Source organism: Eucyclogobius newberryi, unplaced genomic scaffold (genome assembly GCF_026437365.1).
Source record: "Eucyclogobius newberryi isolate DKJ021-1_F unplaced genomic scaffold, fEucNew1.0.hap1 SCAF_12, whole genome shotgun sequence".
Lineage (NCBI taxonomy): Eukaryota > Metazoa > Chordata > Actinopteri > Gobiiformes > Gobiidae > Eucyclogobius > Eucyclogobius newberryi.
This window is the reverse complement of record NW_027315746.1, coordinates 16,532,060-16,555,794: the sequence shown is the minus strand read 5'-3', so window position 1 is coordinate 16,555,794 and position 23,735 is coordinate 16,532,060. Positions and strand designations below refer to the sequence as shown.

The 23,735-nt window shown below is 40.0% G+C and overlaps 1 protein-coding gene across 1 annotated transcript; it reads right to left on the bottom strand.

The window, feature by feature from the left end:
* Positions 1-23,506, bottom strand: LOC140356176 (leucine-rich repeat-containing protein 24-like). The gene is made up of 5 exons (XM_072440965.1): positions 23,106-23,506; positions 4,303-4,493; positions 2,867-3,145; positions 2,144-2,312; positions 1-1,669 (listed from the first exon to the last, which is right to left on the bottom strand). Exons 2-5 carry the CDS (start codon positions 4,462-4,464, stop codon positions 435-437), a joined length of 1,845 nt encoding a protein of 614 aa, XP_072297066.1. The 5' UTR covers positions 4,465-4,493; positions 23,106-23,506; the 3' UTR covers positions 1-434.
* Between the last annotated feature and the right edge of the window lie 229 nt (positions 23,507-23,735).

Below are 23,735 nucleotides of genomic sequence, written 5' to 3'. Positions count from 1 at the left end.
ACAGCCATGTTGTTTTAGTTTAGTGGGTCTACTGTGGCTTTATACAATGATCCAGTCAAATGAATACTGCATACATGAGTCCAGGAGTGATTCACGGTGGAAAAGGTTTCAAAGAAAATCATCTGGACAACGTTCTTGAAATCAAAATGTTTCGACTTTGCAACCTTTTCTACCATTAATACAGATATACATTTTACACATCATTCCATACTTTATTGAAATTGGGGTTAGACTCATTTAGGAACATGTTGTTGTTGTTGTTGTTGTTATAGGTATATATATATATATTTTTATTTTGAAAGAATGCATTGAAACCGTTGACGTGCTATACAAGGCTTTCCAAGAGGCTTTTGTAAACCATCCCCTTTTCTCTCTCGTAGAGATGCATTTGAGTCAATTTTGGTACTTCTTGCTCCAAACACATTGTCCCTCCTTTAGCAGTGGATCTCATAGGCCAGCTGTGATCCGAACAGCAGGCTCTGACTAAGGAACAGCTCTTCTGGGTCTGTGGTTAGGGGTCCTTCTCCTCCATCACCGGGGTTTCTCCTCAGGCCCATCCCCCCAGACCTGCTCAGTGTCTGGACCACTTCGTGATCCAGCAGCACCTCCTTGATGCCCTTCTGTTGGACAAACCCACTGACCATGTGACACCTCGACTGCCCCGTCCCTAGATTGGACTTTGAGCGATTGAAAACGTACATCTCATGTCCGTCATCGTCGCAATATTCCTCTAACTGCGCAAAGCTTGAAGGTCCTTCTGAATAATCGTTCATATACAGAATCCCTTCCTCTTTGCCTGAGCAACAACTCCCGCCTTCTTCTTTGCGGAACTGTTGGTGGCGAGTGTAAATCATGATTAGAAGGAGAACGGCGGTGAGAGCCAGTAAGGAGATACCAACAGCGATGGCAGTTTGTGTTGCGGGGCCTAAAGCATTGAAATCCATGCTGTCTTGTTCGTAAAGGGGCTCTTGGCTTATGTCCAAAACCTCAGGCTGGAAAAAAGAATTTGACGAAGAGGAGATGAATGCATTTGTGTTGAGACGTGGCCAAAACTGAGAGGAATATGAGGAAGATGACATGTTGACCGCTAAGTGGAAGGTAACTTTGGCTATGCCTCCAGGATTCCACGCTTCGCATTCGTACCGACCTGCATGGGCCACTGTGACGTTGCTAAGGAACAACATCCCGCTTCCGGTGTCGGGGTCGAAACTGTCTCTCTCTCCACCTTCTTCGGTGCCACGAATAAGCTGGACACTACTGACTTTGACTTTGCTGCTGCCAGGTAAAGCAGTCACCACTCCGCCCGGTCCAGGTTTAAAGAAATCTCCGTTCGGTCCTAGTTCCTGCACAAGACCTCGCGGTGATAGCTGCGCCTTGCCGTGGGACGCTTTCCTCCATGTTACCTGCGGTTGGGGGTATCCAGAGGCTTGGCAGGACACTCGGAGACTCTCGCCCAGGCGGACTGTCAGGTGGCTGGGCTCGAGTTGAACCACAGGGGGGATGCACACCAGGCTGTTGGGCGCGACCTCCACTAAGCTCAGGTGAGAGAGGCGTGGTGGCTCTGAGCACATGAGGCGGCGCTGTTCGGCGGAGCTGAGCAGGCGCTGTCCTTCTTCACTGATCCAGGAGCGGAGCCAGCCCAGCGCACAGTCACAGCGCCACGGGTTCTCTGAAATGACAAAAAATAAAGATTTGCTCAGTGATCTTTTCAACAGCATGTTTAGCTGTCATGACAATCATCTGAAATAAAAGCAAACCAAGAATGTGTTGAATTAATAATACAGCAGCAGCATGTCATGAAGAAATGATAATGAAATTGTCTCGAACCCTGTGTTAAAGAACAGGAACATGAAAACAAAGACATGGGACAAATTTGATCAGAAAAACAACTTAATTCAAAGTGTGTTTGTTTTTTGGTGTTGTTAATATTTAGGATATTTGTTTTTGTAAGATGAGTTTGAGTTTATTTGATATTTAATTATAAGTTTAACAAAATGTCATATAATTAAAGATGTTAAGAAAGTGTTTGCGTAACAACAGCTGCTTGTCTGCCTTGTTGTTTTTTAGTTTTCTTTAGAATTGATTCAATAACAGGAGAAGGAAACCGCAGTGACTTTGAAGAAACCTTTCTTGTCCACATTACCTGTGACTCGGAGCACCTGCAGGCTGACCAGTGGAGTGAGGGAGGAGGAGCCAAGTGTGCGGAGGTGATTTCGGCTCAGGTCCAGCAGAGCCAAAGAGGACAGTCCAGTGAGGGCCCGCACTGCAAGAAGCTCTATGCTGTTCTCCTGGAGGTGAAGCTCTTGCAAACGCTGCACACACGAGCAAAAGTACAATCAAATAATCAATACTCTCATCATATAAAATTTCTAAAAAGTCTAACCATCCAAACAAAGACTGTAACTCGGGGTTTAAAGATCTGCCAGTCCAAATAACCATTTCATTGAGCCCCAAACATTTATATATAAGGGTTTTCACACATAACATACCAGTAATGCCCTATTTAGTCAGAGAAACCACATAACAGCTTTATATGTACATGTGCCAGCAAAAAGGTTTCTGGTTTTACTGGAAGGCCTAATTCCTTCTCTGTATGGTACTAAAACATACATGAAAACTCCTATGATTCAGTCTATCATAGCCTTATATCCAACCATTGTTTCACTGATTTAAGATGGATATTTGCAGTGCACTGTTGGTTAGCAGCAATTTCACACCTCACAATGTCTTAGCAAAGTACAGTAAACAGTAGACAACACTATTTCACCAGCCTGTGCCAAACAAATATATCATAGGAATTAAAATAGATAGATTGGAATAATTAGCTTTGCATAGCAGGAGATGTACATAGTCTACATTTCCTTACCTGCAACCCCCTGAAGGTGTAGTCTTGCACTTTGGTGATCTGGTTCCCGGCAAGGTAAAGGATCCGGAGGTGCTCCAAGCCACGAAACATATCAGGGCTGACCAGGTGGATGAGATTTCCATTCAGGGCCAACTCCAGCAGCTGTCCTTGCCTGGAGAAGGCCCCGGGCTCCAGCGCAGAGATACTGTTGTTCTGGAGGTAGAGGTAGTGTAGCTGGCCCAGACGGGACATGTCCTGTAGCCGGATCTGCGTTATCGCGTTGTCCTGGAGAAAAATAGTCTTGGGAGAGGACAGGGGGAGATTGCGTCAGTCATTGAAGATAAACTAAACTGCGCGAGTACTTAGTGTTTCATCGTGTATTGACTACATGACAAAAGTTGAAGGCAAGATAACACACTGCTGCTGCAATGCATTTGTATTCAACAGGGCTTTACCTTTGATCATATTTAGCCTTGTTCATTCATTGTAGATGGTAATATGATGTGGTGACAGCATGTGGTTTGACTTGAATTACACCTTATAGTAAAGTTGGAAGGGCAATCTCGTTTTTAAGGTGATTTCGTCCATTTTCAATATTCTCTGGGCCGTTAGTAAGTGTCTTTATGATTGCTTTCTCTCTATGATAATGATTAATTGTGTCATGCTTTAGATGAAACCTTTTGCAAATTGACACCTACCATAATAGTGAATATGCACTGAGCTTCGCACTAGTGATATTACCGTGTTGGAAGTGTCAATGCAAGCTGTGCAGTGCTATTGTTCTTTTGTCTCACTCTTTCTTCTACGGTAGACAAATGCTTCGGAGACGACAGACCTGTCACAAGCGCTCTGTGCCTGGGCCACAATGGAAAGTCTGGTTGACTGCTAATGTTACTAATGTTCACACTGAAGCAAGCCCTGACCATGAGGTATAAGGCGTGATGATGGGCCATATAAACCTGCTGATTGAGGTTAATGGAAGAATTTATGCGTGACATAATTTTCATTAATATTTATAAGCAGCAATAATGTCAGGGGCCTGAACTTGTGGAGAAGGAAAGAGGCACGGGTGTAATGTTGAACATCTCCATAGATGATCACAGGGAGAGAGTGAGTATTTGGAGGGAGAATGAATAATTACACAGCCAGTAGAGCGGCCCCTCCTTCCAGCGCACATCAAAGAGGGTCATGGAGGATTGATTAACCACAATAATTTCAGGCTAATAAAAATGGATCAGAAAGAAAGTAAAGTCATGAACACAGCAGTGTGTGCCAGGTCATTGAAAGTAGGGCCCAACTTACAGTGAATACAGTTTTTTGTTTTATGATAATTGCCCCATTAATCGTAAACCAGGTCTAAACATTTAAAAAAAAAATTGTCAACAGTTTTCCCCGGTCATTCTAACCTCACAGACCATCACACTGCTGTGTGATGCCCCACTCATAGAAGGGCTGACCTCTGTGACTGTGGGGACGCCCTGTGGGATTTCTTTGATCCCGATGGAGCCACACTCCACTGTGAGGCTGTAGCAGCGACAGCCGGCTGGACAGCCCAGCGCAGGTCTGAGCAGGCAGGACCCTCCAACCACCAGCAGGACCACGATGATGCGGGGGACCATAGTGCTTTTCCTCTGCAATATTACACAACCTTATGAGAGAAAAGCACAAGAGAGGGAAGTAAGCATGAATCCCTTGGTGTGTTTGTGCCACAGTAACAAGCTGTTTTTCTTATGGAAATTCATCCGCTGCCTGTCTCAAAGACTGACAAGCGCTGCAGATGTTTTGTCCATTGGCGGCTGTCTGGGAAATGATAAGGGAAGATTGATAAAAGAAAAAACACAGATGTAACATCTCATGCCTTATTCCAGGCTGTTTTCAATTCAACCGTGTGTCTGCTAGAAGTGCAATTGCAGAAGCTTCTATTATGGGCTTCAATTAATTAAAGATGGGATAAAAGATGTGCAGGTTGCCTCAAGGACCTCTCTCTTGTCAGTTTAATGTGCAAACACACTCACAAGCCTTATTCCCCTCCTGTCTTTGTTTCCTCTCTCACACACGCACGCACGCACACACACACACACACACACACAAACACACACACACACTTCCATTGTGGGGGCATGACACACTTACATTCATTTCCGGGAGACATAACCCAGACCTAACCTTCTCAACAAGAGATCAAATTGTCAGAATCCAGGCAAAACATAGGATTTCTATAAATTGCAAACGCTAGACATGACATGAATCTTAAGAGTAGAATTTCAGACAGAAGAAATTCACATCACAGTCAGACACAGGCTTACGTAGCATAGTAATACATGATAATGAGCTATGTTTGTACTATTCCTTGTGGCTTTACTCTATTCTACAGAGATATAATATGTTGAATGTTTTGCATTAACATAGATTAAGCTTGCAAAGGAGGTTTATTAGGTTTGATTAATTCACAATGCGATCTTTTTAAAATTAGCATATTAACTTTTAGATCTTTCAGTTAAAGAATGTTTGTCAGTGCTCCATAAAAGATTTTTTGCGAGTGATGTCGAGTGGATATTTTAAAACCAAAACTGCTTCTATAATAAAGACCTGGGCATGTCTTTAAAATCACAGCACCTAATCTACCACCTGTCTTCTCTTGTGTCGTACTCATTAGTGAAAAGTTGACGCTGCACTCTTTTTGACACAACTGACACAGGACCAGAAAAAATGTTCTGTTCAGTGCTATGTGCAAATTGGGTTGGCTGGCTGGGTCTACTCCAGCCTTAATAGGTCTTTCAGAAAACTAAATATTGAATACTGCTGATTAATTTCCTTTGGTGGCTAAATTATAGATCCTTCACACCTTAGCTGACAAAAGTGGGGTTCAATATCTGTGCTAAGGATGTCTTGATATGTTACTATAATTGTGAAAAGAAACATTGTGATTTTACAATTATTCATGATTTTTTGCACTTTGACAATGAAACCCTTAATTTTCTTTCCTTCACGGAGTCTAGCTTTATGAAATTAAACTTTCTGAAAGAAAAAAGTAATGCTATTATCACATAAATAGCCAGACAAATTTACTTTACACATAGTAGGACATTTTTTAGAGAAGAGACTGAACTGGAACTAATCTTTGTTGCTGCCTACGATTACTATTTTTAGTTCATATAATTATATTGAGACCTGAATAATCACAATTATCAATTAAGTAAATCATCTTGACATTCCTGATCTGCGCTCAACTTATCTTTCTTATTTGCTTTGTTATATATTTGCCTGATTATTGCCTGGACAAATTTCAGTTTGTGTCACAAATCATTGAATCACGACATTTGTGGAGCAGAGAATTCCAACACGAGGAAACAAAAAAGATTTAATTCCATGATCTGTTCTCACAAGTACAATTACACAGATCACTAAATCTCAATTTGATTTGAAGGGTCACATTTGAGTTACAAACCTTCAGCGGTAACTCGTTTTAGTCATGTAATTAGAAACATTTTCTTGCTCCACCACATTCTGCTCCCTTTGATATCAAGTCATCACAGAACCAGTCATGTGTGTTTTCTTCTGTACAGCCTAGGGATTCATTGTTCTGCTTGACTGTTCACATCCAGGAAGTCACTTGTTCAATAAGCCATCAGTGTTGTTTATTAGGGAACAGATATTGGATTTTGGAAATAATACGTGTTGGGATGTCAGGCTGAGCCATTGTGCTGTTTCTTGCCTACACATTATTACCAGAGAAGTCTTCATGTGGTACGAAAAGAAAGCATACGCTGCATTGATCCAATTTCTGGAGCCACACTGCAATGAAACATTCATGTGTGCCATGCCTGTGGATCCCATTAAGCATGTCAGGGATTCTTTTGTTGAATAGTCTCCATTGCTTCTTTCCCACGTAAGATCAGGCTTCCAAAGACATGGAGTAGCACTGGGGCATGAACAACCAAATGGTATCTGGAACAAGGTATCTTTTTACATGCCGTGTCACATACAAAGCAATTTGTAACTGGGTTTGCACTGTTCTATGAATTTTAACAGTACGATTTTGTATTATGCGGGGGGAAAAAGGACCAGAGATTCAAATTACAGTTACAATGGAAAACGCAAATGACTCAGCAGGAGATAGGAGTTCTGTTAGAGCGGCTTTGACGCTCTTTTGTGCCAGAATATACTTGTTGTTACAGACTGGAAGATTAACTTACAAGTCCACGTCAGGTATTGTGCAGGTATCTTCAACAGTGTGAGGAAGGGTCTATGTGCCTTAAAGATGATCTAAATGTAATTTTGTTCACCCTACTGTAGTCACTTTGTTTTACAGTTTTTTTACGATTGAATAAACACTAAAATCTAAAGTTTAGCCCAATTATCAAAACCTTACACTCAAGGAACAAAACTCGGCCTCAGATCTGCACAACTGTAAACACAATAAGTCTGTTCACACTTTGTGCAAAACAATACACACATTTATTTACAACACTGAGCACACTTGTGTGCATTTAGACACAGAAGTTTATCAAAATGTCACTTCTTTGCAATTCTAAAGCACTGACTGTCAAATGACCACACCCATGTGCCAGCTCATTGAACACTGTCATCAGGCGCACAAACACAAGATCGTAGACACACCAATCAGATTTAAGCACTAGAAAAATGCAGCAGGTGAGTTCACCAAACTGAACCAAAATGGAAGGAAGAGGAAGAGGAAGAGTGAGGATGAGAAGGAGGAAGAGGAGAAGGAGAAGAAGGAGGCAGAGGCCGTGCCAGAGGTCGATGTCGAGGTAGGGGTGCAGGTAGAGGAAGAGGAAGAGGAAGACTTCAAGCAGGAGGAAGAGGGGGAGGAGTTTGGGAGTTTTTTTGTACTGGATAAAATGTAATGTTCATGAAAACTGGGAAATGTTTTCTTTTTCGCCATGTTGGCTTGAGTATATGGAAAAAAATAAATGACTTTGTCAACAGCATTAGTCTTGTGTCCTGTGTGGTGTCCACAGTCATGCATACAAGTGTGTGTGGTGTGTGTAGTGTTCACTGTGTGTGTTGTTTTGCAAAAAGTGTGAGCAGACATTGTGTGTAGAGTTGAGCAAATCTGAGCCAAGTTTTGCAAATTCACGGTGTACTTCACCCATACGACTCTGTGCACTTAGAAGCAGGATTAGCCCAAAGTGTTGAAGGTTTTCAACAGCCGTGTGTAACTGGTGCAAACATAGTTAAGTCATATGCAACGTGTGTGTTTCATATGGAAGAAAATATGGTTTTGATCAATTAGTGTAGAGTACAAGAGTGTTTCATTTTGCAAAGGAGCTCAGGTGTTTTGCTAATTGGGTTTGAGGTTGTGCGAATTGTGTGTAGGGTTTTGCTAAATAAAACAAAACCATCAAAATTGTGTTTATTCAATCGTAAAAAAACTGTATTTGTGTGTGTGTGTGTGTGTGTGTGTGTGTGAGTGAGTGTGTGTGCGCGTGTGTGTAGGCGTGTGTGTGTGTGTGTGTGTGTGTAGATGTGTGTGCGTGTGTGCGTGTGTGTGTCTGTGCGTATGTGCGTGTGTGTGCGTGTGTGTGTGTGTCTGTGCGTATATGTGCGTGTGTGTGCGTGTGTGTGTGCGTGTATGTGTGTGTGTGCGTGTGTGCGCGTGTGCGTGTGTAGATGTGTGTGTGTGTGTGTGTAGATGTGTGTGTGTGTGTGTGTGCGTGTGTGCGTGTGTGTGTGTGTGTGTGTGTGTGTGTGTGTGCGTGTGTGTGTGTGTGTGTGTGTTTCTTTTCACTGTATTTACAGGACAGCTGAAGCGGGAGAGAGGATAAAGACGCTCAGCAAGTGGTTGAGGCCGATGCCAAGGTGATAACAATAACACATGTGCAACGCCAACAGCAGCTAAGCCTTTCCAGCCAATAGCAGGTCAAAATAAACAACATGATTATATTAATACTACAGTACTTAAATGTACCCCTGGAGGCATAAATATCTATTGTGTTGACCCATGACACTCAAATATTTTAAATGGAATAAATTACTGATTGTAAAACTGGCCACATAAAAATGAATTTTCCAACCAAAGAATCCTGGGTTTCTGCTTTTTCAAAAATGTGTTCACAAATTTCACACAGAATTGATGACATGTACTGATAATTAATTACTGCAAATGCATTTACTGCCTGGTGACAAATAGATGCAGCCTGAAAATTAACCACGAGTCATAAATATTAATTTGGCACATGTCTGACTCCTTATGTGTCAGATTGATATCGTACATTTAATATTTGTAGATTTATAATCCCAGAGTAGTAATTTCATGCCTAAGTGCAAAACTGGCACGACAACCACATTTCACCATCGGGGAGTTATTTCCACTGCATTATTGAAAAACAAGAAATGAGATATCTTAAATATTGCATATTGCATGTTAGACTCAGGGAATATACAGGGCCAAACGGCAAACTAGATTAGTATAATGTGACCTACATAAGCCACTCAATCGCCTTCTCGCACCAAAGTAAAAAAAGAAAACCAAAAAAGGAGAATGAAAGAGAGAGAGAGTGAAAAAAGTATAGCTTTTATTAACAGAAGCGTACCATTTCCTCTTCAGAGCTCCTCAAACAAGCACGGAAAGGAAATTAATTATATTTCTATTGTGGGCAAATGAAAGCACTGAAATTGAATTTTAAACAAGGCCTTGGTCTGTCATTGGGCTTTTGTTACAGCTGAGAAAGGCGACTTTTAAAGAGCTCAGAGTGTTGGAGCCGTGTGACAGAGGGAACATGGGGAAGACACTTGATGCCTGAGGCTAAGAATACACACACAACACCGGTGCTGTTAGCGCCACAGGACGTAACCTCATGCCAGTTGTAAGCATCACTAATGTATTGTACTGATGAGGCCGGGATGCTTGGGGCTAATGATGAGACTTTCAGCTTTTTAAATGGAGCTGGCTCTGTGGGATTCGTTCACATAAAAGACTGGATTTGTACTTTAATTTATATTTAAAAATACATGATATCCAGTACTCGAATGATGAAGGCTAAGCTTTCATTCATTTAGTCAAGTCAAAACAAGTGGGACCATGTTTACTCTTTCAAATAATGTGAAATCGAAATAAAATTACTGTAATAAAAAAATACTACCTACTATTTTGATGTGCACAAAGCAGTCACATGTTTTGCCTGCTCTGCTTCTCTGTTGTTTCTGAAGGTCATACAGAGTCACTTTGCGTCAGTTTTCATATATTGTGACATCAGCAAATCAATCCACCCAAAAGCGTTCTTTTCCAGGATTTTGAAAATGCACTGTCAACTTAAAGACAATGAGGATTTTTATGTCTTATAAAAATGTTTTTTAATCATTTTTTATTAGATGTTGGAACCTATGTTTTATTCTCGTTGGGTTTGGACCTTTAGATGGGTTCCCTTGTTTGCTTCATCAAACCGCAGCATACACAATAGGGCAGGCTAATCCTCCATCCAGACCAGGATCCAGGCTTGTCTAGAAGCCAATAAAGTCTAATAAACTCATGACATCATAAGTGTTATATTGTTGTATTGTTATGTCACAGACCTAGTGCAATTCAAAACGGTGGAGTTCAATTAAATATCTTGTTTTCAGTTCAGCAAAGCAAAGCATTTCCTTCATGTAAGTCTCCATTGTATTGAGCTAAATTGAAGTGCATTATTGAGGCACATTAATTTCTTGTTAAATTGATGTTGCTTTTTGCTGTTTGTAATAGATTTGTGTCAATTTACCAAGAAAGCTCAGAAAACATGAGACCTTGGATCAGTAGGCCTGCTAAATGTCTGCGATGACCAGTCATTTTGCATCATTTTGAGTTTTGTTTAGAGAGCTTATAGAATGACCATCCGTCTCACTGCTCATTCTCATCTAATCACTATCTAAACACAGAGATAGTGATCTTAGAACACGACATAGGTCTAGTGGACAATGCTTCATAATGACATGTTTTCAAAGGAAAAATAATCCCCAGATGGCCCTCTAGCAAAGTCCCTGTGATGACAACAGAATAAAAACAGTTTATAAATGTGAAAATACGGTTAGACATTTTGACAGGTTGTCAATGGTTGAGGTCAAAACTTCAGCAAGGGACTCCCTGTCAGCTACAGTCCCCGGGTCCCATCACTGTCTCTGCAACAAATAACATCAGTAATATGTGGATGACATTTAAACTAAATTAGGACAAATATAGGCAAAATATTTCTATTCATATTGATTTTATTATGGGGTGAAGAAAAATATAATTAAATGTTAAAAAAAAAAGATCAAGGTGATTGGCAAAGCATAAACATGCTCAATAGGCTAATCCTTTGGCTGTGTTATAGTCAGTCCTGGTCATAGCTCAAGATTTGGAGACGGGCCCCCGGGCAACTCTGCTCCTGACAGGGCCCAGCAGCATTACAAGATGGGCTGAATACATCGGACAAATTTGTTTTTGAGACAATAAAGCATCCATGGGTTTCACAGGGATGAAAATTTGGCACTGCTGCCATAGCAATTAATAATTAAATACTAAATTATGATACAGAAACAGGCAAGGTGAGTGCTTCACAATGCAAAACAATCAAGGTGCTTTATCAAGATGGGGCCAAAAAGAAAACTTACTGGTGAAGCAGAAAGACTGAGAGTCCATGTTACTTTAAGAAAGAACTTTTAATCTCCACCTACAGGATGCAGAGTTCCTCAGCTCTTTGGGCTTTGAACTAAGTCTAGTCTTTCTGTTTCACCCCTATACAGTGTTGAATGGGCAAAAGTCCTAAAAAAAACACCTAAAAACAGGAAGCGGAACCTCTGGACCAGGTGTTCCTTCTCCCTTCACTTTTAGTGATTCAGAAGTCGCTTACATATGTATATGTGTATACATATATATATATATATATATATATATATATATATATATATATATATATATATATATATATATATATATACATATATACATACATGTAAGCGACTTCTGAATATGTATATATGTACATATGTATTGGTGGTGCCCGTAATGACCGGAGCACTTGGGGCAGTGACCCCCAAACTGGAGGAATGGCTTCAGCAGATCTCAGGAAAAACTTCTCGGTCCAGAAAAGTGCAGTGCAGGAACAGCAAAGATACTGCGCAGAACCCTCAAGCTCCCGAGGACCCGAGCTTGAAAGGGATGAATAGAGACCCGAGGAGGGTGAGGTAGAGTTTAATATATATATAGTTAGAATTAGTTAAGGTTGGTTGAGGTTAATTTTAGGGTTCATTTCACATATTGGTAGCATCTTCAATTAATGATTTGTTATTCAAAACATAGCTATGCTTGTGAGTAGCATCTTTTGAAAATGCTCTCAACAACATTAGCTTTCACCAAGTTGGAATGATAAGATCAGGTCGTTTAGCTTAGAAGTGCAGGCTCTTCAGACTTAGATTGTCTCCAACAGGCTTTGGCCTCGTCCTTTGTCATGTTGATGCTGGATTTCAGCTGCACAAGGTCAATTTGTTCATTTCAGTCATCATAATCCTCAGTGGAACATGCGTAATCTACACAATCAGATGCTTGTTAGCTAAGATGCTCTCGGCGCTCTTTCGGCGTTTCACAAAGGGGAGGGGTTTGCTTTATTCCGTATGAAAAATTAGGTCATTGATACAATATGTTTCTATTGATTGTGTGGAAATGTGAAAATGGGGGGATTAGGGTTTAATTTTGTGGACATATTGAAGGCTGGAGGATTTAGCCTGAACCGCCGCGGCTCACGTCAGTCAGCAAATGCCAAAGGGAATCCTAATAATTGCAGATCACACAAAGGCTGGCGATGCATACAGAGAAGGAGACCCTGTTGAAGGCGATGCACAATCTAAGCCACTCCACAAAGCATTGTTAAGCCCTTTGCCTGTGTGCTTTTATTGTTTATTTGGGCAAGAGTTTGGAAGAGACTGTATCCTCTTTGTTCTTGACTGAGCTCTCTCTTCAGTGGATTTGTTTTGTGGGATGAAAACAGTCCAAGCTGGACCTGTGTGTACAAACATCATCAGCACACTGCAGGAATTTTAATCTTTTGATATTTATGTTGTAATATTGGGTGAATAAGTATGTCAGTATGCATGTGAGGGCAATATTATATAAATGCTTTAAGATAATTGATATATACTTTCTTATCAAACTGGGTCAAATATAATGGATTGAAAAAGTCAAGTAATCCAGAGATCCAGAGATGGGAGATATAGCAACAAAAAAATATTATATCACAGTTGTTGTTTGGGAGGTATGCAAAATTAGAATACTGTGTGTATCATCTGTAATTAAAACTATTAAAAGTAATGTATGAAGTGATATTTGTGCCCTTTTCTGGTTAATGTTATGGTCCAGTCACTATTTGCCCAAATCAATACGTCGATACTTCGAACCTCAACCAAAATATTTAACTATTTAATATTTTAAGGACTTTTGACCATTCTACAGCTATATTATTCTATTTTTAGTGGTTAATTGCTGTGGCAACATAGCTCGATTCCTCTGGTGTGTCTCAGGCCAAACTGAGCTGTGCAATCAGGTGACACATGGGAAACGAACAAACTCACGAGAACAAAATCCAACTTCTCACATTTCAGATTAACAGTGTGATTCAGTGCCTCACTCACTGACTTGACAGACATCTGCATGTTTCATGTTTCAGTCCACTGCGTTATTTTTCTCCTTTCTTTTTTCCTCGCACGTTGCCATGTTTGTTGACCTGATTGGCTATTCCACCTGTCATGTCCATCAAAGGTAATTTTACTCATTTAATACTAAAACACTATTATCAAAACAAGATATCCTTTTGTATTGATACTGAAAACAAAATCACATGAACAGGACACAATTGGGCCTTTCCTGAATAGTTTTAGAATGGTCTTGATCTATATCAGAGCTAATATAAGAAACCGTTATCATTTTGTACAGAAAATTACTGTCTATTTTTATTCCCATGGCATAAATAAAATACATAGTATCAAGACTGCACAGGGCTAACTTGGGTCTAATCATGATCCAAACAAAACATGTACCAGGACTGAAACAACAGGACAAAATCCTAAATGTAAAGACAAGTCTGACTCTAATCTAGTCTAATCCAATCAAGTCTAAACCAGCCACAATAAAGACTAAAACAAGGACTAGACCAAGACTCAACTAGGACTAAACAAGAGCTATACACGACAAACAAACCAGTCTAAACCAGGACTATCCAGAGCTAACACAGGGATCCAAAAAGCGACCCTGTCTAAACCAGATCATAACCTTAACCAATTCTATCACAGAGTTCAGGTCGACGTCTGATCCTGTTTAAACCTGGATTATTCCTGTTAAATCTTAAAAATGAAATAAAAACCCACAGGGATGGTATTGATGTGCTTGTCGTGCAGAGTGCTAGAGGCATCTGTAAAGTTCACCTCCCTGAGCCTCCTCCGGTGCAGGTCGGCCTTATCCGTTGTTATGGTAACGAAGGTCTGCTTAGGGACCCCAAGGCCACGCACACTTCCTGCACAGTTAAAGTAAGGCAAACAAGTCCACAGAAATAGAAGGTGCCATTTCCTGCAGGGGAGAAATGCCGACTGTCTCTGAGCGCCGCGATAAGCCTCGGGTAATTCATAAAGTCAGTTTAGTTTAACTCTCAGTCTCTCTTTACAGGGCTGGGGGCCATTCGATAAAAGGACTATATGATTAAAATGTACTAAAATAGACATTGTAAAAGAAGGAAACATTAAACCACAAACCCATGAAGACCTCATTTGCAATCTTGGCAAGTGTGAGCAAAAATGTGGTTAACATTTTGACTTTTACTCAAAATATTCACCAAAACTCAGTTGTAAACAAGCATGAGCACCTTACCCTTTTAGAACACCTGGGTAATTAGAAACTGGAAATGATGACTTCCTGGCAGCAGGGGAATAATTATGAGTTTTAAATTAACTGTGTTGGGAGCCAATCTGGAAAAGGTGCTTGCTTGTTGTTAAGAGGATGTCCTAAAAACGTCAATTACTTTTGGACTGCACAAGTCTGAGTCAATCTCCAAAATTAATACAGAACAACTGCCATTATATCTCATTTTGCCACAGTGTTGGTGGATGGCAAGTCACTTACAATATAGTGGGAAATAAATAATGAAAAGACCTGCCAATGTACCATTAGTTTTATTCTGATTTGACAATGTTTGAACAAAAGGTTAATGTTCACATAATGGTTAGACGTGCGAGATGGAACTTTTCTGCTCGTCTCCAAGGTGATGTTATTGCTTTGCTTTGAGGGCTCCACATCTCTAACTTATCCGTCTTGCATTTCAATTTTGGAGTTTTTTATTGCTAATAACATGAATAACGACGTGCATTCTTACAGTGATCGTGTTTGCCTCTCCACAGATCTGGCTCGTTACGTGTTGGTGGTGGTTGGTGGTGTCTCCATGGAGATATATATATAAGTCTATGCCATGCACTGAGCTGCAAGATATATCGCAATCAAATCGCAATATAAAATTACCCAATTAGCAAATAGCAAAGACTGCAATCATAAATAACACAATTTCCTCTTCAAATGACAAAATACTGTGTCTAATCATGTATAAACCCTGCTTACCCTTTAGTTTAGATCTCTGTAATCATGTTCTGAATGATGATCGTTGTATTAAGTTTAGCGATTCATAATTCAGTCTTCACTCAAATGTTAAAGCTCCATGTGTTAGAATTCTACTATTGAAAGATGAATCATCACATGAAATCTAATCGCAATGTACAATGCTTTTCAGTAAAATGCATGTCAGAAAAATAACAATTCTTATTCCCAAAATCGTTCAGCCCTCTCCATGAAGACAAGCAGGTGGCACATCCTCCACCAGAAAGCTCACACATATTAAATTAATTTATATTTCTTAAAACTTGAGATGAAACTATTTTGAACAGATGTCTCTAAATTGTGATCTGGATCCACACCAAAATCATCATTCATTTTGTGCTTGGCCAAATACTGACCTATCATGACATGTTCAATCCATAATTGTAAACAAAACTAAGTCAGTTCAACCTATACTCAAAAACTAACATCGCTTTTAATCACAATATCATCATATCATAATTATGAGAGCGTTTGATTTCATAAAGCTGGTCACAGACTAAAAGAATGGTAATGTATTACACAACATGAATCAAAGAACTGAAGATCTCACTATTTGTTTGATCACAGTGTCAATAATCGTAATATCGTAACGTTTCTTTTCACAGTATTCGTGACACTACAGTTGTACACCATGACATCCCTTCTCACAACCAAAACACACATTAGCTCCACTCCTTTTACTCTTTAGAACAGTTAAGCACATTTCTCCACACCTCACTGTGAGCGCGGCACAGTGCAGTGTGCGCCTGGCTCCAACTTGGCGTCTTCTTCAGTCCATCCTCTATTTCACAGCCGCACGAATCCTCTCAAAGACTCCATCATATTTCACCGGTCGTCTCTGACCTCGTTCCCGTCTCATCTCTTGTCCTTCTGCGCTGACTGGCAGGTGCTAAATCATTTGTCTCAGTGCTCCCCTTTTGTCCGCAAATAGACTGCGGGCCAAGGCGGTGGGAAGAGGAAAACCATGGCACCAGCCCAACAGTAACACGCTGACTTTGAGCGATACTCGGGGCCAAAACACACTGTATGCTGTTTATAAATATGCAGGGCACGAAGAGTGGCGAAGTAGCACTCGTAGCACAAGCACTAGCCACCAATAGGGAGGAAGGGATGACACGCCAAGGTTTATGCACCCGCACACCCTGCATAGACAAGCAGCAGCCATCACTCACAACACAAGAGGAAGGAGTGTTGTACACATGGTTTTGGGGAGCAAAAGCGCACTGTCTGGTTCGTGCGATTGTTGTTTCTATCTGTTTTATTAGCCATTATTTAACCAGGAAAGTCTCTTTGAGTTTTGCAGTTCAGGCTGAGAGTCAGTCAGCAACACAACAGATAATGTGGTGTAAACAGTGGGATGTAAACATATTTCCTCAAGGTAGTTCTGGGGTAAACCTGGCCCAAAGAAAAGGTAGAAACCAGGATGGATTTTTTAGAGGGCACTAGATTCTTAAAGTCATTTAGCTCAGATGCCAGTTTTACATGCTCATTAAATTCTAAAATGAAACACCACAAGGTTTACACACTCAACAATGTCTTTCAACGCTGCTTTGACCTCATGTAAAAGTGATTGACGGGCTAATACCCCAAACACTCTTGATTTATTAACTTGTGTTTTTTTGGCTCCAGAGTTCTAAGATCTTTCCCGGACGAGCCAAGTTGCTAAGTGATCGATAGCATGAGCAACCAATGCTCCGTCTACTAATTACCGGTATATGTCTCTGCTCAAAAGTGCTCAAAATGTCACTTGTAACAGGAAATTGAACCCCATGAATTGTTTGTGTAAAGGTGACTTGTGTGTGGTTGTGGTCAGAGTGAGATGCCTTTTGCACTCTGCGAAACAACACCTTTGGCTTCAAGTGGTTGACTGTAATCAACTGAGACAGAGCAATGAATGAAGCCAGGAGCAAATAAAGCAGGACTTAAAAAGGCCACATCAGAAGTAAATTAACCTAATCCAGCGCATAACCAAATACTAAAGCAGGTGTTTTATAAAGCTGCAGGAGCTCAGACAAGCAGTGGGATTGTTTATTGATACACAGCAGAGGAAGACACACTTTCTCATGTTCTGTGCGACGGCTTGAAGGTTGCTACAGGAAGCCCTGGATAATAGGCTTGCAACGACTATTTTTCTCTCTATCAGCACGTCCAGCCAAGCCCCACTCATATTGATTCTTTCCCAAGAAAGCGCACATGTATTGTTTGTGGAGGACACATTTGTAACTGTCTGTACCGTGGAGAATCACATGTGTCTTGTACTAAAATAAACGTGTCATAACTGTTTGTCAGTGGTTTTCCCCCACTGGCTTTGAGCGCTGCTTCAGTCCTCAGAGCAGGGTTTAATTCTCAAACTGAGGAAAACAACAAATCTGTGCATTTTATGAGCAGAGTTATACAGTGCTGTAGCAGTCTGTGCCATGAAGGCGCCGTTGGGAAGATGGTCTGTGATTAGAAATATTGGTAGATATTCTTTCTTTTTTTCTGTTGTTGTTGTGACATTTTAAAATGTTGGTGAAATGTGCTGTTTGACTGTCAGATTGCAGATACTCTGTGATTACTTGCTCTATTCACATGAAACAAATACACACAATGTCTTCTCTTTCAGCATAAATAAATGGTAAATGTGTGAAGCAAAACTATTTCTGTTGCAGAAAGTGAAAGGAAAAAGCTAAAAAAAAAAATTTTTTTGCGTCTGTTACATTCTTGAAGTTATTCAGTAAGTTTTTATTTTTTCTTGGTCGAATGATATTGAAACCTTAAGTGTATGCCACATATGCTTTTCATTTATTTATATGCTAAAAAATGATAATTGTTACTGTAAATGAACTTGTAATACAAATGAAGTGAAAATGAATTGTCTCTGTTTGGTTGTGGACAGTAATTAATTACTTTATGAAATAAAAAAGCTCCTGTGGATAATTGCACTCTGGCCATTTGTTATCACAACAGGCTGAATCAGGACTAAAGCCAAATTAACATTTGATTAATAGCTTACAAACACAAATAAGCCTTTGTTGTGTTCAATATTTATTATAGTAATTAATAAATAAAATAAATACTTCATCTTGACGTGTTGAAATGTGTCAGAGGCTTAGGGAAATGAATTGTCTTTTTAAATGAGTTGTAGCTTGAAAGGTTGTTAAAAGGTTCACTGAAACATGAAGGTATGTCTCATCTTGAATATTATTTGTCTATAAAATGTGTTGGTAATTAAGAAATATCATTTGGAAAGCATCAGACGGACTGGCAATGATCAGAGAGCTTTGAGTGCTGCTCAAGAGCAAAATTATGAGTATAATATAGAAACGTAGTAAAAGACCAGATATTATCCACTTATGCTACAGATATCACATAGACTCAAGGAACGTAGGAAGTGAAAATTAACATTATAGTTCAGCTCTGAGCATAAAAGATCATAACATTGAATATATTAAATGTATCTGTTATACACATCCTGAATGAATCAAGGGAAATGTAAATAGATATTCTAAATAAAACATTTAATTAATACGACACAAATAAAAAGAAAAAAGACATATATAAAAACATATGTTCCTCTTGTGCTTAGTGTACCAGTATTCTCTCCTCAGGCAGGTTTTGGGATTGAATCGGGGTGAGTTCTTTCTGTGTGGAGTTTGCACGATGTGGCCTCACAATAATTACTATATCAACTTATCAGTCATACAAGCTGGAACAATATTTTTGGGGCTTAAGCTTTATCTTGTGTACTTTGCAATAGTGGGAATATTTATGTTATTTTATGTACTACAATACGATCTGAGTATTACAGTTTTATGAGTAACTTTTACGACAAATCCTGTAGTGTCAAGTGTTTAATTCGAGCTCATGTTTTAGAAAATGGTTATTCTGTGGCTCTAGGTTTATTGTACCTGTGGCATAAAATCATGTCAATACTACTCCAACAATGTTCATGTTCTCCTCTTAAGATACATCCACAGACTTACAGTAGGTTTTTTATTATTATCATCGTACACTGTCATATATTGATGAAGCAATATATCTATATATATTTAGTTATGTTTGTGCTGCTTCAAGCTTGACACACTACAGCAGGATTTTATTCATTCACTCCCTTTACTTGGTGGTGGTAAGCTTCTTCTTGAGCCAGGGGCTGGTGACTGAAGGAAATGCGGATCAAAATCTGTGCAAACGGCCTTTCCAACTTCTCTCACACATCAAACACAGGCATTGGGGTTAAATTGTCTTGCCCAGGGACACAACACCAGCATGCAATGTTCAAATTAAAACATCCAAACTACTTTAGCATACGACTGGGAAAGCATCTCTGACACACATGTCACAGTGGGGCTATTCTAATTGTCAAGGTTGGTAGACGCAATCGATCTCTGCAACTTTATTCGCAGCAGCTTCAGGTGTCAGACCTTCAGATTTATGAGTCACTGGATTATGCCAAAGAAACATGACGGATTTCATTTGATACTTTCGCTCCATTTTCATCCATCAATTCAAAAACCCACTAATCTTTGCTCTTTCTTATGACTTGCCAGCGCCTGGAGTGCGGTTGACAAACAACCGACTTCAGCACAGAGAAGTCACATCCACGGTATTTCCTTTGTAATGCAAAACACTCAATTCTAATACCTTTCCCAAATGTGTATCTCTTTGTTGCTTCATTGTACGTGTCCCAGTCTTTCATGTGAGCCCATCCAAATTGTAAATATGCATATTTGTTCCTTTTTTATGACAGTTCAAATGAGAGTGCAGGTGATAACAGTGTTTAGATGAAATAGTAGTAGTAAATATGAAAAGCACCCTTCCTTATTATTATACCTCAATATTGTTGTCAGGTAATTCAAACTGTGTAATGGAAGTGAACTTGTTGAAAAGGGAATGCTTTTTTTTTGGAAGTGATTTTTGATGGTGGCGCTGCACTGTGAGTGGTGGATGTCAAATTAATGTCATACACACATCGAGCGGCACCCTGTGGTTACCCCGTGCAATGTGACTATTCAACAGGAATTTCAAGCGGTATAGAGCCATGGCAATTCATCACTGTGTCTGCCTGTAAGGAACACTGGAGGCCTGGATTCCACATTCTGAACAATTTACCGTCAGGAGTGTTTTCAGTCATTTTCCAAGCAGACAGGAGCCGATGAAAAATTTAAGACGCTCAACATGTCAGCGAAGATCCATCCAACACAAGACAAGGCCGCCCCATCTTCAGAGTTAAACAAACGGGTTTCTATCCTGAGGCATGGTGTTTGGGTCCACAGCGGCTTATGGGCAGAATAGCAATTAAGCACAGGGACAGCTCGGCATCCTTACAGAGTAGTTACAAATTGTTTACTTTTTTCCCCCTGGAATAGCAAGTTTTACCACCAATAATTATTGGCTTTTTCAGCTGTACATAAAAATCAAAACCAAAAAAACCCAAAACAGTGAAAAGAAACAGCCCAATATGAAATAAACTGATACTAAACATTATGTCAGGCCTATTCAACTTACAAGGCCTCCAAACGATCTGATCTGGCCTGCGACCCATCTTCCAAATAAAATGCCCTCTCTTATTTACTGGTTTAATCATGGGTTAGTAGTGAATTGACAATTTTGTGTGACCTTGTAAAGCCTTTTGTATTTATTTTTTCCACAAAATCTAATATGACAGTTGTTAGTTAGGTAGTTTATTGCTTATTTGACACTGGGACAGTGCACTATATACATTAACCTTATCAGGAGGGATACATTGTAACAGATAGCTCCAGTGCTAAGTTCGACCTGTAGTCCCTGAGCAGGCTGATGTTATTAAGTCCCACTGAGGGACATGCTTTTAGTGGTAGGGGAAAGCGGAGTACCCGGAGGAAGCCTACGCAGACACAGGGAGAACATTCAAACGCCACACAGAAAGGCCCTTCGTGAATCATCCCTGGACCTTCGTGCTATGACGTGCGGCTTCACTGCGCTACCGAGCCGGTTGGCCCTCTGAAAAATACGTCCCTGGGGAACGGGAAATGTTCAGCACAGATCAACATATTGAGAGCACAATAAAATATGCTGTACATAAGCTACAGATTTATATGTTGAGTAAATTAACAGAAAAACATTTCCAACTTAACAGTTTTCATTGTTTTGTGATTCATAAATAACATTTATTTATATTTCATCTTTAAATTTCATGATGTTGCAAGACAAACGTTTCCCATGAGGATATGTTACTTATTTATTTTTGGCAACATCTCAGTAAGATGTACTACATGACCATTGAATATTTAGAATTACTTGCATTGGATGTCCATATTACTATTATTTTTCTGCACCTTTAACAAACATATTTAACTGTAATCTGCGCATTTACTAAATTATTTTAACTTTCTCCCAATTTTCTGAAATGCACTGCTTTACAGCCTTAAGGTCCCCATCACATCTATGATTTATGGGACTCAAATATCAAACCATTGTGTTCCAACTTCTCTGGATTTGAGTTTGTGCTTATAACATTATACACACAATATAGGATTTTTGACATTGTTTCATTCTGAATTGATCACAAAAGTAGCCTTTCATACTCCTGGGAGGTCTGAATATACTGGCCACTCTGCACACAAATTGCTGCAATTTGTTATTAAAAATCTATTCAGAAATGGCCATAATGTAGCATGGTAATGTCTACAAAAAACCCTGACCTGGATCCTCACATTGGCTTTTTGTGATGTGCTCATAAGCATTTACAGTTGCAAAGGCACTGCAGTATCCCCTGTCTTAACAGCAAGACGGCTCTCAGCAGATGCACTGGTTAAATCTATTGGAGCATTTTGCAACTCCATTGTTTCTGCACAGGCAATGGATGCATTAGGCACTTTCGTAATGATCCCAGAGAGTTCATTATAGGGGTTTTATAAATCTATCTAATTTGTAATCGTATATACAATATCCGCTCTAATTAATGACAAATACACTACATAAAAACTTTTGTCCAAATACTATTTTTTTCTCGATGACCATTGACCCAAACAAAGACATGTCACTATACCACACAATTTAGGCTAAACTATACACTCATTTTAGACTCAACATTCAATTATTGTTTCACCCAGCAGTGTTAAAAATAATAGTGTACCATTATACACCAATATGTTTTCAAATGTATGAACTCTTATGCCTCCTTATGGCACCTTTGACAGCTAAACTTCATTTGATAACAATGACACCTCTATACACACACACAGAATACAATGGCAATGAGGAAGAAAAAAGAAGAAGAAGAAAAAAATGCTCGGAGTGGAATAAGTTCAGAAACAGCAGATCACAGATTGTACAAAGAGGTTAATCTTACTATGGTCATCTAAAAATCAATGCAGCCTCCATCAAGACAGCCTGCGCAAGTCCACATCCCTGACCCTTTTAGCGCAGCTCTGGGGGAGCTTTATGCTTATCATTATTAATGACGTTTCCTCTTTATTGTTCGAGGTAGACAAAGGCATGGCATAGATTTCTGTAGCTCTGAAAAAGCATTCCGCACGGCGCACAAAGCCATCTTTAAAACTTAAACATACACGCATCACGTTAACAAGAGTTTACGTGGAGTGAATCTATAACGCTTCTCCAGAAACCACATCGCGCACACAACAACAACAACATATCTTCTTTTTGCAACACATTTCATCAGCTTACCTTAGTTTTTCGCTGCTATCCGTATCTTCTGACTCAAGTATGAACCCAAAATGCACTCTTAAATCAGTGCTGCCAGCTCGTGCCCCGTCCGCACCGCACTGTCGCTCCTCCGCCGCTGCCCCAGTCACAGTGTGATGTAGTGTGTGTGTCTACGGGCGCGTTAGGAAGGGGGTCCACACCGACACCGTCCCTTGTAATTGGATGAAATCGCATCTGCCAGAGCCAGACGTCAGAGCTGATGAGGGTCGCTCCGTGCGCGGTCTCACTCCGGCTCTGCGTGACTTCCACTGTGGTCTATAGAGTCAGTGCGTCTCTGTTACGCGCCTTCACTGTGTGCCTTCTTATCTTCCTCCTAATCTAATTATCCTCTCGTATATCTATCCTTCCTCTTTTTCACTCTAGCTCTCTCCCTCTCTCTCTAGCTCTCTTTCTCTCTCTCTCTCTCTCTCTCTGTGTTTGCGCATAAGCGACACGCACATGGACAGCAGGGGTTGTTTTTTCTCTCTCTCTAGTTGTGCGCGCATCACATGAAAGCAGCACTTGTTTTGAGGTTTATGACTAACTGTGTGAAAAGACCCAAAAAAAAGTCCGTCCATACACACTTTACACACAGTCATTGCCTTTTATTAG